Raw genomic sequence first — 17,386 nt, forward strand, 5'->3', positions numbered from 1 at the left:
CTTGTTATGCATGGAGCAAATGTTCAGTCAATTAAATCAAACCAGATATGTTTTTTGTACAGCATAAATGCTGAACTCACAGTAACATTTTTATGATTTTTAAACACCTGATTTATTGTCCCTCAAGATCTACTAAACTTCTTTAATTGTTATATAATGTTCTAAAATCTTTGCTAAATACATGGCTATCATACCAGAAAATTTGACATTTTTCATTATCTTTGAGTTACTCATAATTCTATGAAATAGTGCTGACGCTAGCCTAAAACATAATCTGATAAATGGAAAAATCTTCTGGTGTCAGAGCATAGGTGTAGCATATATACAGTCATCAGTGGTCGCCAATGTCTAGCTTGTGAGTGATATGTGTCGCGGGCACACTAACATGTTGCTTGTCTGCCCCCTGCCCTCAATCACTGGTTTTATACATAAACACATACGTATTGGGATTTAGGCAACAATAATCAGAGAATGTCGAAATATAAGGAGGCCTGCCATTTAGCTGCAGCTGGAGCCCTTAAAATCTGCCTTCTTGGGTATGCCACACGCACATGACCACTTGAACTGGGCTGAGTGGTGCACTTTAGACCTAGCAAGTGTCAAATAAATTAGGGAAATCCATGCAACCTCTGGTAACACAAATAAAAATATATTTCTCACTTAGCTCAGCTGCAGATGCTGAACAGTGTGCAGGGAGCATTTAGAAGTGTACTCTTATGGTCGCAGACCATGAGAACTAGGAAATTCCCAGATGGTGTCCGTGTAGTCTTCGTATGGCTTAATTTATACGTTGAAGTTGAGCTTGGACATGTGGGAGAGGCAGTGCAGATTGATAGGTGATTGGCTCAATGCTCATATTTGCACAATTTGAGCACAAAACTGTGGTGCAGAGATGTGAAGCACAATTTCAAACATCGGACCTTGTTTGTACTGGTGAAAAATATATTCTTAACTGAAGTTGAAATTCAAGCAATTAATTTATGCTTGCCTGATAGATAATAATGAAGAAGCAAGGTGTGTGCTGGTAATCAGAAAGACAGGCATTGTCATACACTAATGAAGTCCCTGAATCCAGAGTCACTTATGCTCGCATATATAATCTGCTGTATTTCTTTCGCTGCTTTAAAAATTGGCTTCTTTTTCTTAGACAAATGTTTGAGTTTTCTATCCTTCTTGGCGTTCACTCCAGATCTCTTAAGATTTCCAAATCCATAGGCAAGTGGCTCATCTATACATTCTTGTACTTGTAGCCAGCAGCGGCCCGCATGACTCGCGGGTAGAGGGGCAAGTGGGGGTCACACGGGGGTCGTGATTGCGGGAGGGAGGGATTTTTTTTTTATCACTTACCTTGCCACCACCCACGTCGCTGCTCCTGCTTTCCTGCTTCCGAATTCAGTTACGGGAAGCCAGGCTCCCTCCCCTAAGCCAATCACAACACTGTGCTGTGACCGGGCGCTCAGCCAGGGGGGTGTAGGGGTGGCCCTGTTCTCCATGCAGGCTGTTATGCAGCCTGCATGGAGAAGTGGGAAAGTGCGCATGACTGGTTTGGGCGGCCCAAGAGGGCCGACCATACAGTCACTGCGCACTTCTAGGAGTAGCCTAACCACGCATCTACTGCTGAGCAGAGCAGCCCCGCCCACCTGCCCACCCGTAAAGCAACCAAACATAAAATGATAATTATAACTGAAAGTTATCATCATTTTATGTTTTTGCTTCAGAACTGCTTGAACGCAGTGGGGCGATGCTCCTCCTCCATAGCGGAGGAGCCGCCCCTGCTTGTAGCTCTGTATTTATTACATGGGATAAAAAAGACTAAGAGTGTCAGGATTAAAGAACGTATTACATTGCATTTTACATCAGAAGTACATCTTATGGATTCCCTCCACCACTCCCATCCACTTATCCTTAAACAGCATGGGATAGCATTCATAATGGTTCACAGTACACGTTTCTGAAAAGTTTTAAAAGTCAGTATTAAATGTAACACCAAAACAAGCAAAAACTGCCAGAGAGAGGTAGGTTATTACTACTACTGTGCTTGTAGGTTATTACATATTGGATCAGTTATTATGAGTGCTCACTGTTAGAGTATCAGTGTTCCCCTCCTTGCCTGCAATGGTAGAGGACGGGGGTTCGTACTGCCTGTTGCTATGTGATAACCTGCTTTGTGGGCATTCTACACACTAGCTCTTATTCATGGCAAGCCTTCATCAATGTTGTGGTGCAATAACCACTGTATATCCCCTTGTCATGGTATATCTAGTGTTATTTGATTCCAGGCCTCTATCCAATCACCAGGTCTCAGTCCCCTATTAACCGCCCTCGTCAGCATTGCTCCCTCATAACTTGCCCACTTGTTGAGTTTCTACAGCCAGCTCTTTATCCTAGGGCCCTGGGTCCTCCAGTTTATTGTCAGTTGACCACTATCTAGTATTAGTGCCAGGTCTGATAACCTAGAAGTGATGCCATTGACTTTTGTTCTCATGAATCAGCCCAACAGCCAGACGTCTGGTGTTCTGGCCAGTGACCTGCCAGTCGCCACTGTGATTATTTCCATCACCCTGTTTCAGTATACAGATATAATTGAGCGCAAACAAGCCATGTGGAAGAACTCAGCATTATCCTCCCCGCACCTGGGGCAAACCACCTAGGCATTTGTGAACATCAAGTTTACACATTTGGCTGTGATGTATATCCTATGGAGGAAGTAATACTGTATAAGCTTGAATCTCACATTACGCAATACTTTGAGAGTGTGTGCCAGTGTTGTAGTCCAATCAGAGTCGCGGATGGGGGATTCTAAGCCTAGTGCCCTCTCCTACTGTTCCTAGGAATTAAGTAGGACTGTGTGTCCGGACAATACAAGCATGAGAATATGGGGGCTAAGTCAATCCATACCATCAGAGTATTTTGCCCCTATTCTTGGCTACCTCACAGTGCACCATCCAGACCCCTAATCAACACAGTGTATCGGAGGGTATCTGCAACCTCAGACCGTGGCCACTCTGATTCCCTGAGAAAATTGTGGAAACAGATCTACCGTTTAGTTTATTACTTATGCATGTCCAGAGGGGACACAAGAAATGTACAAATTGGTTTTCAAACATTTGCTAAAGCAATTGTATTCTTTTGTATAAAGCATGAGCTGCAATTATTAGCAGGAGGAAACAAATAATTTTACAAACATCACAAGAATGGTAAAGAAGATGAACATTCCAACTAATGACAATATTATGTAATTATATGATAATGCATATGTGAATGCGCCTATCCTAATCCTACTACAGTATTGAGAGCATAATGCAAATACCCTCTGCCAGATCTCTTGGGACAGCCAAAACCCCCATACTGGTGTATGATGTATCAGACAGCCAGTCTGGTGTAGAGTAGGCTGCCGTCAGCAGGATAGAGACTGGAATCAGCAGAGGTGCGTCTCACTCACAGTATTCAGGCTAATCCAATGACGTGCTCTTCTGGGGCATAAAGCTCCAAAGTGGTTTATAAAATAAAAAACAATTTTGCAATTGCTCTACGTCAGAGGTGGTAGGCTGATGTGTTTGTCTTTGTGACTCAAAGCTGTGTCCAGCTGAACAACTAAAAACAAGAGTATCGTGCTCAATGTTCCTAGCCTTGGACAGAGTGTAGTAGGCAACTTGATAATGTGCTTACTAGAAAATGTGCTGTCAGCAGAACCATTTCTAAGTATACTATCATGTACGTGCAAAGCATGTGGAATGTTACAGTTTGAAAAAAGAAGCCAAGTTTAAAAGTGTAACTAAAATGTTGATTTGTGCTCAGGCCCTGTTGAACCTTACAAACAGCCCAGTGCTCTCGAAGTGCACCAAGTTACTTTTCAATTAGTCCAGGAGTACTGGGTTAAAAACAAGGTTGCGTGCCAGCATTCAGAGATCTCACAGATCTGTTGCAGACCCATGTGAATTGGGGGGTCGGCTGCCTCAGTGCGCCATTAGGGCAATAGCAGCGCTAAGTAAAGATCGAGGTTGCGTACCAGCATCCAGAGATTTCACAGATGTGCTGGAGACCCATGTGAAATGGAGGGTCGGCTGCTTCAGTGCACCATTGAGTCTACCCAGCAATGGTCTCACCAGCACGCCGCCTACTGCAACTGCGCTCCCAGAACATAAAGCTCAAGGTCCAGAACCGCAATCTCCTCCCCCTTGAGGCGAGTAATTTCAGTTTTGCAAGCGCTATTCTCTTTCTGTGGGTACCCCACATAAGCTGCAGGATTGTGTCATCTATATCTCTGGTTACAGCATTGGCCCTTTCGAGATTGGACTATGGGAATGCCCTATATATGGGGATCCAATCCCAGCATCTACTAAAACTGCAGCATTTGCAGAACGCTGCAGCCAGATTAGTACTAGATATTCCGAGGTTTAAATAAGTCTCCCAAGGTTTAAGAGCACTCCACTGGCTCCCGGTGAAAAAAAGGATTTAGTTTAAATCCCAATGTCTGGCCTTCAAACCTCTACATGGCACAGGGCTGCAATTTTTGAGGACGCACCTGAAATGGTATGCACCGGCCAGAAGTTTAAGATCTGCCCATACAAAACTTCTGAAAACACCCAAGTTTAAGAAGGTCAGTTGGGGTGGAAGAAGCTTCCTGTTAGGGACCGTGAATATCTGGAACCAGCTTCCCACCTCCATAAAGAGCAGCTCGTCACTTTTGTCCTTCAGAAAGGCGCTAAAAACCTGGCTCTTTAACAACTGATCCATCCTGTATATCCCACCAGCACCGCTCAGATCTACAGTTTCTAGCGCCGAGACGCCCTTGGGCATTCGCTGCGCTCTACAAATACACCAATCAAATCAAATCAATATATCAGACTGGGTGACGGTGGCCTCAAAGACAGACCCTCTTTTAGGCCGAGCTGCTGATTCCATGTGAAAAATTTAGAGACAGATATGACCTGCCTTGAGGTCACTTCCTACTGTATGGTGCGATCACGCCTTCTTGCTGCAGACACTGGAAAATGGGCCTATCTGAGCTGCCTTCTGCTGGGGGACTCCAATATGTGGTCATTTCATCAGGAACTTATAAGGTCGTCACCTTTCTCTATAGGAGGCTGCGAGGGGGCAGTGGTGCTCTGAGAAACCAGGAGAGGACAGGGTTCAGTGGAGGCAGCTAGGGCTTGGGAGACATTGGTAGAGGCCTTACAGCACCATGACCCCTGAACACCGGAAGAAAAGCCGAGCACCCCCTGAATAAGAACAATATCAAAGATGTGACGAGGGACAGGCTCCGACACCCAGATGATATATGCAGGGGAGGTGATTGGTAACAAGGCCTCCTTTTGGTCCGGGATGATACACGGACCACTCTCTCGATGTAGACACAGATATGATATAGCACATCCGATAACAAGAGTGACTGAGGAACGGCCAAGGGAAGTGGGAGGGTTGTTGGGGGTGTTTGCGGTTGCTTGCATTTGAGGGCGTAGATCCTATCTTAACAAAGATGTGAAATTTCCAGCTCCTTATCAGTAGATATACATGATATATTTGCCGTTACTATGCTGATAGTTCATATGAACATGTGTGTGAGGGCTCAGAGATGGCAACCACAATGATATATATATATGGCTGTATGATCGAATTTGAAAATGCAATAACATTTGTTTTAGAAAAAAATCACAGTTGATCTCTGTCAACTATGAGATTACAGCAAATTCAGAACTCTGCCGCTAAACTACTCCTCTGCATGTAAAGTCACAAGTACACTTCTCCCCTGCCTTAAGGGTCCTACACTGACTACTAGTTGCCAGAGGATCGACTTTCAAGCTGCTTTGTATCACAAGCAATACTTGGCAAAGGACCACTCTTCTTCAGGAAGAACATACAGACAACAGAGAAACCTACTCTTACAAATGGCTCACCGCCTCAACGTTCCTATATACAAGAAAAAAACATGGATGGAATATCTTTCTCTTTTCAAGCAGCCAAACTATGGGATTCTCTAACCACACACAAAAGATCTACTGCACTGTTAATCTGTAAGTTAAAGTGCCGTTGCCCAAAGCTCTGGTTTAGACCCTGCGGTTGAAGCAATTTAATGTCAGCACACTGAATATCAAAGGTTAGTCTTAAGCTCATCTCAGGCCTTTTGAATCCACAACCAGACACCCCTTCCTCCATTATCTCACTTTTAGAGGTTCTTGCTTTCTCCTTTTGTGATAGTTCTTTCATCTTTCTTGACATTCGTCTTTCCGCTTTGTGTGTTTTTCCACTCTTTTGCTAAAGGAAAAATAAGCGTTGGTCTCCAAAAATAAGTCCTGTAGCCCCCACCGACAATTTTTTTTTTTTTGTAACATATTTTTATTAACATTTTCAGGTTTATTATGATATACATCAGACGAATCTTTCAATCCAGTAGATTGCTTATTACAGTATCCGACAGCCCACAACATTAGTCGCAGATACACTGGTTGCTTGATACATAGGTTGTAAATCCCATGGATCCTGGTAATTAATATGTTACGTGAACTGGGGTATAACACAGAAGGAACTGGGGGATGGGTATGGAATTTCACGTCCGGGCCTCCCTATCTGTCATCGGGTTAAGCGTGTGTGCGTGTACCGTGTCAGTATCCTGCAGCTGAGCTGACGCCCACACCAGGCCGGCAGAGGTGACGACACGCGTCATAGAGCTGCCCTCGATGTAATCGGGTCTCCAGGGTAGGGAGGGTGTGGTCGGTCATGGTCTAAGGCTGTGTTTGTAGGGCTGTTGGTGTGGGTGTGTCCCCGTTTGGGTCTTCGCCAGGGGTCATTTGTTCAAAGCGATTTAATAACATGGCCCAGTCCATTGAGATGGGATGCTTGCGGATGCCCTTCACCTCCTCCTCCCGCAACGTGTCCTCCTCCGCTGCCGCCCATTTATGTGTGACTCCCACCCAAGCTGCCAGTGGAGGACCAGTGGGAGAATGCCAGTGCATAGCGATACTCCGTTTGGCCAACAGCACCGCTAGGGAAAGAAAACGGGTCTGCACCTTGTGTTGTTTATGTGTTCGAAAGATATCTAGTGCGCTGGCCTCCCATGTGTTCATATGCATGAGCCCTGTGAGGTCCTGTAGAGCTGTATGAATGTGCTGCCAAAAAGAACGAATTGTGGGGCAACTCCAAAACATATGTTGGAAATCTGCATCCTGTGCGTGACATCTGGGGCAAAGGAACTCCGTGTCTGGGTAGAATCGTTGGAGACGTGCCGGTGTCAGATAAGCTCTATGAAGTATATAAAATTGTATATTTTTGAAGCGTGCATTTCTAGATACCTTCTTAGGATATTCTAGGGCTCTCTCCCATTCCTTCTCGTGTAATGAGCGTCCGATTTCATCCTCCCAAAGGGCTTGTAGGGGCACTAGCGGTTTATTGGTGAGCTCCCGTATGGCCTTGTAGAGCCATGTGGTTAGGTGTCCACCTGCTCCCATATGTAGAATCGTGTGGATGACTGGATGTGTGGGTGGTTCCCCCCTCGAGAGGTCATGGTATGGTCGATAACTATTTAACAGTTGGCGATGAAGCAGGAATTGGCCCGGGGGGAGATCGTAGTCTGCCATGAGACTTTGGAATGGTTTAAGCTGTCCGTCCTCAAAGAAGGACTCCATCTCGGTGATACCGCAGGATGTCCATGTGGTGAGCATGTTGTTTGTGTAATGGTGTTCACGCTTGGGCCACCCGATTAATGGGATTAGAGGGGAACACAGGGGTATCTCTGGTGCCAGGCGATGTACTCTTTGCATGCACCTTCGTGCCACTGCTACCTGTAGGGGATAAGTATGCTTCGGTCTGGTGCCCGGAAGCAATAAACGGCGGACTTCCCAGATGGATACCCGACCCGTTAGGGTGTGTGTTTCCAACGTGTACCTGTCTGCCGTCCAGTGGGAGAGCCGCTGTAGTTGTGCCGCCAAAAAGTAGGCTTCGAAGGAGGGAGCGCCCAGGCCACCCTGCGTGGTGGGTAATTGCAGTTTTTTCAGTGCTATTCTGTGTCTGGCGGAGCCCCAGATTAACGCGCTGAGGAGTGAGTCCAGATCCTGAAACAAGGTTCTAGGCGGAATCACTGGTAGGTTGGTAAAATAGTATAATAATCGTGGGACCATTATCATTTTGGCTAAAGCCACTCGGCCTATTGGGGCCAGTGGGAGGCTTTTCCAAAATCCGACTGCTGCTCTGATGCCCATAAGCAGATACATTCATATGAGAAGAAAAATGTATATTAGGGTATTTAGACTATGGGACACAGAAATATTGTGGACAAAAATGTTGTGTCAAAAGTATGGAGGACACAAATATTGTGAAGGTAAGCAACGTTTTACTATATATAATTCCAAATATATGTACCTTGACATTTTCAAGTTGTGTATATGTGGAGTTAAGACTAGAAAATCTACGCCCCATGAGCTGAGACACCTCTGTAAAAGAGTGTACGTTCAGCATTAGAATGGTTTGGTGTGACTTCCCCCCTTCTTTCCGTGGTTGCGCCTTTCTCTTTATTCCCCTCCCCCAGCCTACTACTCCACATATAGGAAATGTAACGGCCTTTATTATTGCTGTTCTTCACCCGCACCTACTGCGGGTGCACGAGGACACTGGAGCTGTATTGTTTCTTCTTCTATTTTTCAATTTCTTGAACACCTCGTCAGGGGGTAATAGGCGCTACATAAATACAATTTACAATTACAATCACAAGGGTTTCTGTTCCTGTCATCAATGTGATCCCTACTCTAACCTGTTCCTTCTTAATGCTACTTAAATTCACCAAATGATCCTGTAACTTCCACACCTTTGAAAAATGCCATCGTTTTTGCACTACGGTACCACTTTTGTAAAAGAAGGATTGATTCTTACATATTTCTTGAATCATGTCTAAAAAACCAACTGCCAACCCTTATTACATCCTTTCCAGTCTTTCATTTTCTTACCCATAATATTCACACTGGAATGCATTGAATTAAGAACCTACCCAACTAAAGCCCTCAATGATAACATTGATCCTCAATCCATTTGGCTATTGTAATACTTTCGTCAAGTGTTGAATCGCTGCAGCATAGTAATATATGATGCACCTTTTTAGAATAAAAAAAATCACAATTGGGTCCCTCAAATATCAGCTACTACCAACTTCAAATTCACATTGCAACTAGACTCTTCAAAGTGGCCACATATTTGTTGATTGTTTCCGGACTACCTTGTCTCCTCGAATAAAAATTGTGCTGTTTTGACACCACGCTTGGTTCTTCATTAAAATGCAATCCCAGTCACTTCACCACATCAGTGTATTCATCCCATATACCAAAGCCCACTGGTTTTGGCTCAATTTCTGGTAGTCAAAAAATATTTTTCAGCACTCAGTGAATCAAACAGCAAAGTTAGTTTCATTTCTGCCTCAAAACACTTCCCATTAATTGTTACCATACTTTTATAGAATCCATAAAAATGCAGTGGGTGGTGGTATGCTTTCGGTCCATCCAAGATCATAGCAGGTGTTGTTCCCACAAAAAATTATACCTGAAGCAAATAAGTACTTCTGCTTCCAAAGTATTTAGGATAGCAAACAATACTTGTGTGTTTCACAGTGTTTATTTCAGTAAACCGTTTTTATGTGTCTTAATCAGGTTAACGACTTACGTGACTATTTTCTGATGTGACACATCAATCAAAATGGCTGCCATCCATTTTTTGTAAGATGCATAGTGATATCTTCACATACAGCTGAATCCAAGTTCAGATGGTGTGTGCACTTTGCCATGCCAATGTGGCTGCTGTGAACACTTTAATTAAACTCACACAAAGGATCCAAAGGGAGGTCCCAGGCCAGAAATGTACAACTCCCCCAATAACATCAAACTCACACAAAGTACGTCTGGAATCAAGAAGGAAAAGAGAAAGCAGTAGGGAGGATCAGTGTATCCAGGGAAGAACGCTTCTTAAGGACGAGAACCCTCACTCATCCAAGGATGACATGCTTCATCATTAGGTTCCCCCCTCACACCAGGACTGCAAGGTATCTGGTGTTGGCTACAACTCCCCAATAGGGAGGAGCAGAGGTGTTTTGAATTGGATGAGCAGATCGTGTCGAGGAGTGAGAGGCAGAGTGCAAAATGCATAATAATGATAAAACAATCTCCAGAAGGGCTGGACTGAGTTTATTTGGATTCCCTCCGAGATAGGGTGACATATTTAAAGAGGACAGTGGGGTTGTCAACAAATGTACCCCATTTATGTGGTCAACATGTTTCTGCCAATCGTCGACCCCAGAAAGTGTTCTAAGGCATTCGTCAGGACTCAGATGATATGTCACTCTGCTAAAAACATGAGAGTAGAAATGTTACCAGCCTCACAAGTTATGTGTAACGGGAATGGAGATGGCCTAACCAGACTCAGGGTCCACCAACGTTCTACAAAGTTACAATGAAAAGAAAATCAAGCTAAAGCTGTAAAGAATTTGCCTGTCCTCTACTGATCTGTGCATCACAGGTACACACCCCTTTTTCCTGTGCTCCCCTCCACTGCTCCAAAAGCCAGTGACCAACCCCTGCAACCACATCACGCTTGATGCACTAGCTGGTATCCTGCACTGCAAGAGGTTCTTCGGTTGCCTCCTTCCTCCTAGTGATACCAGATGGGCTCTGTTTGATTATCCTCATGCCACCGGGTGTACACATTGGCAGGAAAGAAGATATAGATACCAAGTATCTAAAAGTTTAGTGCTGTATTTTTAAGGACAGAAGACTCAGAGCCCGTCAGTATGCTGTCAACAGTTATCAGATCCAGGCTGTAACTACCACAAACCAAATCTGAAGCATCACAGTGTACACGTAAATAGCTTGTTCTTAAGCACAAGCAACCCAACACAAAACATACTACAATAACTAAAGTCTAAACACAGAAATATAAATAAACACTATGCGTCACAACTCTGCTTGTACTAGTGTGTGAAACCTCCTGAGATTATTTGCCTTTTGGTGCCTTACCCTCTTTCCTCCTCTTTCCAGCCCACCTTCCTCCTTTCGTCTCCTGTATGCTTTCTGTTGTGGCTTCTTGCTATCTTATGCATTCTCTCCACAGTCTGGATGTTCTCTGCTGCTCAGTCAGTGAGTGACTTAATTAGAAGGTTGGAATGTTGAGAGTGTTTGTGCTTGGATGAGTGGACAGCTGCATTGAGAAGAGCTGAGCAGCAGGGTGCTGCTCCGGCGACGAGCGGAAAAGAAACTATGCGTAAGAGAAAAGAAATTAAAGAAACTAGAGGAACTGCAGAAGAAACTAGAGGATTACAAAGAAGCCTGTAAGGAAGATCTGTGCCTGGTAGTCCCACCAGTGTCTATGTACATCAGACAGCGTGCAGTCCTGGGCAATTGAACATGCCAGCATATTGTGTGCAGCAGATCTAGAGGGTGGCTGCTGAGTTGAAAGGACTTTGTTATCAACAAGATTGAAGTTGGTATGTACAAGAAGATTTTGTGGTTTGGCTAGTCATGCCAGAGGGCAGTGAACAGGAAGAGCTATGGTACAAATAATGTGGCAAGTCGTGACCTGAGCGAACTGGCAGCATGAAATTAACCTTTGTGGAGCTCACTAAGTAACGGTTTTTACTGCAGAAGAAATATGGTGGACGTCAGCTATGTTGTAAAACTGGTGAGTTTTACCTGTGTTTAGACTCTGGCTCGATCTGTTAGTGAATTTTGACATCAGTGAAAATTGCTGCTCAACTTTATTGGAACCAGACAAGATTACAGTGACTCCCTGATATGGTGGTGAGAGTTTGTCAAATTTTCATTGGGATTTTGTCCAGCGGTGAGTGGCTTTCACATTTTGAGGAAGAATTAGTATTGCACCACAACTACTTCACTTTGGGGAAGTGGGGCCCAAGCATTCGAAGCTGAGGAGGGAGGTTACTACATGTGTAGGTGCATACCGCAGCTGTTTTGAAGGTGCTGAACTGCAACTGATGATCCTCTTGTGGGAAATGGGGAGGAATTGAATGGTTCCGGTTGGTCTTATTGTTCGTATTTAAGGTTGGATGTCATGTGAGAGGATGCTCACCGGAGAGGTTTCTTGACATATTACCTCAGTGTATGTTTTTAATGCTATGCTTTATTCTCTTCCCATAAACAACAACAGGGGCAACCCAAAACACCTGAACCAGGGGCAATAATATCTGTTCCTAACAAAAGGTTCAGGAGACAATTTGTTTGAAGATACACAACATAAAATATACAAATCAAACATGAAACTAATAATAAATTAGTGAAAAAAGGGAAAAAGAGAAAAAGAAATAAAAATACCCATATGTACAAGAACAATCACTGTAAATGTATTACAAAGACTAAAACAATTTAAGACAATTAAGTTGCCAAGTTTTGATTCTTTGAGGCTGGTTGAAGCTATATTTGTCTCTTTTATGTAAGTGGAAAAGGGTTTATGACCCTCTTTTTAGTTTTAGAAATGTATATAGAACGTTTTTCGTTTCTTTTTTCGCCTTTTTTATAATCGTTTTTTTCTTTTAGTGAGGTGATGAAATTGTTTTTGGACCAACTGAAGTAATCAAGGTTGCAGTCCTCCGTTTTAATAGGTGACTTTTTCCTTTGACATTTTGGTAGATTTTCTACTATGGTTCACTGGGTGTCTACTATGGAGGCAAGTTCTTTACCCATGCTCAGCTGTAGTGCACGGTTTCTCTTTCTTCTTTCTTTTCTTTTCCCTTTAGTGAGCCTTTTCTTTCGAAGGAGCTTACTTCCTTAATTGTGACCCATATGTATTTTTCAGATATTGAATGGTTTGTAACGCTCAAAGGAACTCTTAGTCCTGAGGATGACCGTGTAATTCTACAGTGGTCGAAACGCCGTTGACGCTTCTGTGGCCTAAATCCATGATGGACACATTCATTTTTGTATATGTTGTACCTTTGTTGTAACGTATATTTTCTTGTTTGCCACTTGTCTGGTCTGTGATCTATATTGTTTGTATACCAGCATATTGCTTTGAGCATTATTGTCTTAAATTGTTTTAGTCTTCGTAATAAATTTACAGTGATTGTTCTTGTACATATGGGTATTTTTATTTTTAATTATTTTTCTCTTTTTCCCTTTTTTCGCTAATGTATTATTTGTTTCATGTTTGATTTGTATATTTTATGTTGTGTATCTTCAAACAAATTATCTCCTGAACCTTTTGTTATTGTCTTCCCAGTCATGTTGGGTATGCAGAAGAGGGAGCGTGTGTACGGTGATATGGTGGTCCTAAAGTGTGACCATGTTGTGACATGTAGGTCCTGGAGTGTGACTGTGTTGGATGAGTGACATTGATGTGATAAGTAATTTTTACCACCGTTCCTAAGGGGTTAAGGGTGTAGGGGCATGTGTTTAGCCCAATGGTTCCACCCTCCTAAGGTGTTAAAAGTGTAGGGGAAAGTGTTTTATTCCATGATTCCACCCTTCCTAAGGGGTTAAGGGTGTAGGGGCATGTGTTTAGCCCAAGGTTCCACCCTTCCTAAGGTGTTAAGGGTGTGGGGGCAAGTGTTTAACCCAAGATTCCATCCTTCCTAAGGGGTTAAGGGTGTAGGGGAATGTGTTTAGCCCAAGTTTGTACAAGTGTACGTTTTCTCTGTCCTGTTTACTATGCAGGAGGAGGAGAGTGGGTTGAGTGAAATTGTTTAGAAGTCTGATTTTACCATCCTACCTAAGAGGTTTAGGATGTAGGGGAATGTGTTAAGCCCGGAGGGTAGTTACCATCCTTCCTATGGGGTTAGGATGATGGGGCAGTTTTTAGCCCAATGTTAAGGGGGTACATTGTTACACCCCTGTGCAGTAGAGGGTAGGTGAAACCCATGTCCTGTTCAAGTGTATGGTGATATGTGGTTACACCTTAATGCAGTGGAGTGTGGAAGAAGCCCTGGCCCTGTTTCAGTGTTGTGTTATGGTAACGGGCTGGTCCTGCCATTGTGCATGTGTTGTGACGGGTAATTGTGTTCAGTTTTTGGGTTATCTGCACACTTGTATTGTGAATTTGTGGGATATATTGATTGCCTGTGTATTTTTCCATCTTACATCCCCATTGGAGCATTGAAGTTGTTTGACCTTTGTTTGTGTCGCTGGGGTAGTATTTAGTTTTGCTGGATGTTTTGTAGGAGGGTGTTTTGTCGTCCTTCATCCTGCTGAATTTCCTGTTGTTTCATGGGAGAGATGTGTTGTGGCTTCTTGCTATCTTATGCATTCTCCCCACAGCCCCTCTTGCACACTAAAATCTAGCGATAAGGCGTTGCTGTCTATTCCCTGTGTCCAAGCCTCAAGATATTGGGACAGAGCCTTTTCTTACACTGCTCCAACAACGTGGAATCTGCATCCAAGCCACCTTTACGGCTCTTCAGATTTTGCTCAGTTCAAAAAATTTCGAAAAACGTGGCTGTAAATTATCCGGTGCATTTTATCATGGAGGCCGTTTGCCAGGATACACCTCCGGGTATGATTTGTTGAGCTTTACTATATAGATATAACATAACACAGTCTTAATGTTCCCTGTTGCTCAGCCAGTGAGTGAGGTCATTGGCTGGTTAAAACGGTGAGAGTGTTTGTGCTTGGATGCGTGGACAGTTGTATTGAGAAGGCCTGCTCCTAGTGCGGCTTTACATGATTTGCCTGTAACATGATCTAAAACTACATCTTTTACAACCTACAAGACTACATCCTTGACTGTGACAATTTCCTGTTTGATTCCTGCATGGTTTCCTAGGCACTATCCTTTATCTTCCTTCAATTGCTCTTATTCCTGTTTGGAAAAAAAGAAAGATGCAGCTTTTCAACAACATCTTTCACAAAGCATCACTGCAAGTAATTCCTCTTTCATCTCTATCGAATTCAACCAGTGTTCTATGCCCAACGAGGAAAGCTCACAAGAAGCCTGACCTCAGCATAGATCACCCTCAAGCGATTTAAAAAGTTGGACAGATATGAAATGTAAATATCATACACACAAAAAACAGAACAGCTTGTAGTTTTTGTTTGCCACGCCTTGCTTCTATAATTGTCCATCGTGCCAGCAGTAACCATTTCGGCTAAAATTAATGTATTCTTAATGTATTCGATACCATCACATATTTATTGGATGCCAACACGTTCGGTTTCAGCAGTAGAATCCTGATTTGTATGCAGCAAAAAAGAAGCTATTTTAGATTTCTTTTTACAGTTTTCTTCTATCCCATGTACGTTAGGCGAACAAAGCCACACAACGATTCGGTGTAGTAAACTCTGTGTGGTTCGGCGTGCCTACGTTTGCGGAGACGTTATGTTTTGACTGACGTCACTTCCTCTCCAGGTCTCCTGCGCGGGTTTTTGTAGTTCTGACATGGCGGGGAGTGAGGAGGCTGTACGGCGGGTGAAGCGGCGAAACTTGGAAGAAAGGGTGGTAAACGGCTGGCTTATACAGTACTACTTCCATTGTGCGCTAGACGCCTTCAAAGCAGGGCGACACCGGGATTTCCACCAACTGCGCAACGTCCTTTCCGGTGAGGGGAGGAGCCTGGGACGGAGTTGCTTTAGAAGGCGTGGCCTAGTAGTGGGAAACAAGTATTTAGTTGGGTTTAGAAAACACCTTATAGAGAACCGATTTAATTAATATTTGGTTGCAGAAAACGGCAGAATATCGGGCTGAAGTGATTGCAATAAGTACCGAGAATCCGAAGATAGAAAATGAAGGAACAGTGTGTTCAGTGCTGCAGGACAGTAGACTTTTCCTTTAGGAAGGACAAATAATGTGTTGCGTCCTCGTGACTGTATTGAATGATTTGCCCAATAAAGGTAGTGTTTAAGGATGAAGTAGTAGAAGGAGTTATATGTAACACTTGATGGCACGTTTCCTGAGATCTATAGTCTCCCTAATCTCTAGCTGGACAAACATTTGGAGGTTGCCTCTTGCTCTCACTAGACTGTGGCTCACACTCAGCTAGGTGGAATTAAATATGATATGCACATAGTAGTTTTCTTGGCACCTTGCCATTATTTTTAGGTCGAGCCTAGACAGCGTATGCGCTGTAGCAAGACCTATAGTAAACACAATATCAAGGGTAATTTCTCCTGCAGCCTGCCATTGGTTAACTCTGGCATTGCTCTTGTTAGCTGGCTTATCATTGGCTTTCGATCTGATACGTCACTTCCGTTTTGCTTTAGTTTCGCAGGAAGCAGCACCAACCAACCACAGTTTAGTTCCGCTGGTGGGCTGTTATCTTTTTATTTAGGGACTACTTCTTGTTTACCAAGCCCCCTGTTGTGCGTGGTCATGTAATGGCGGACGCCACACTTTGTTTACTATCACTGCCTGATTCAAGTCGGTTGTTGACACGCCACGGATTCCCTGGGGCCGATTCATTCACCTTCCAATTATTACCGATTGACGGGGTTGCGTTCCGCTCTCCTAATTCATTTTTATCACTCACGGACCTCTTGTACTCCCCTGAGGCCGTGCCCTACTGGTTGATTCCTTCCTCCGTTCTGTCTCAACACTGCCCCAAAGTATATGTAACCAGTCCTGATGATGGCCTAGAGTTCTACAGGCCGAAACGCCGTCGACTTCAACAGCGTTAATTTTGGCGCTCTTCTGCCACGGGCATTCGATCTATTGTTCCTTGTAAATGTCTAGCACTAATTGTTTCGATGCCCTAAATTTGTCAGACTTATTGTTCCATTGTTCTCTCTGTTGCGCCCCGTTGTTCACCGCTGTATATACCACTTCATGTGTCACTTGCGCCGTCACAATTTTCACTGAGCACTTGTGCACAGTATTCTGTTGGTTACATTGCCAGTAAATGTCACGCAGTGCTTCTTGTCCATATGATCTGTACATATGATGTAATATGTCCATCATGTGCTGAGTAATTTTGAATACATGTAACTCTAAACCTTCCGTCTCCCTGTGTCTTTCCTATGTGGATTTACTCCTCCAACAAGTTCACTATTTAATGGTTTGCTTTTGCACAACTGGTCCTTACAATGAAATCCACATTGAGACATTGTTGTTTGGTATAACACTTTGTTTATCAAGCGGTGTATTTACAAATTGCCACCCTTCCTTCATTGCCTGCTGCTCGTCTAAGACCTCTAATACAGGGATATACGAGTTAGGCAGCCCCGATGCCCCTTAGCTTTCTCTCCCGACACACGCAGCGTAAGGCCTGCATGTTCTCTCCCAGCCAGCTTCTTATCCGCTCGAAATGGCGATGTGAGTTTGCGGCGATCAGCAATGGGGGTCAGAGCAAAGAGGATGGTTAACGATGGGGTGGACATCGCTGTTCGCAGTGCATCGGATGGCCGATGCAGGCCTTTGGTTGCGCAGCTGGGGGGCCGTTGTTTTACGCGAGGCGTTTAAAGCAGCAATCTCCAGG

General features: G+C 43.8%; 1 protein-coding gene across 5 annotated transcripts in view; it reads left to right on the forward strand.

Moving 5' to 3' along the window:
• Nucleotides 1–15,306: 15,306 nt before the first annotated feature.
• TERF2 (telomeric repeat binding factor 2) overlaps nucleotides 15,307–17,386 on the forward strand; it is a 454,983-nt gene continuing 452,903 nt past the window's right edge. For 3 of the 5 annotated variants that reach the window (XR_014972241.1, XM_085638739.1, XM_085638740.1), the window contains exon 1: nucleotides 15,308–15,514. Coding sequence is in view for 3 of the 5 variants with exons in the window: in XM_085638739.1 (XP_085494865.1) it covers nucleotides 15,355–15,514 (160 nt within the window). In the remaining 2 variants the exon portion in view is untranslated. Of the gene's footprint in view, nucleotides 15,515–17,386 lie in introns of all 5 variants that reach the window. The other 2 variants (XR_014972240.1, XM_085638741.1) reach the window with 1 other exon arrangement.

This window comes from Triturus cristatus, chromosome 12, assembly GCF_964204655.1.
Source record: "Triturus cristatus chromosome 12, aTriCri1.1, whole genome shotgun sequence".
NCBI lineage: Eukaryota > Metazoa > Chordata > Amphibia > Caudata > Salamandridae > Triturus > Triturus cristatus.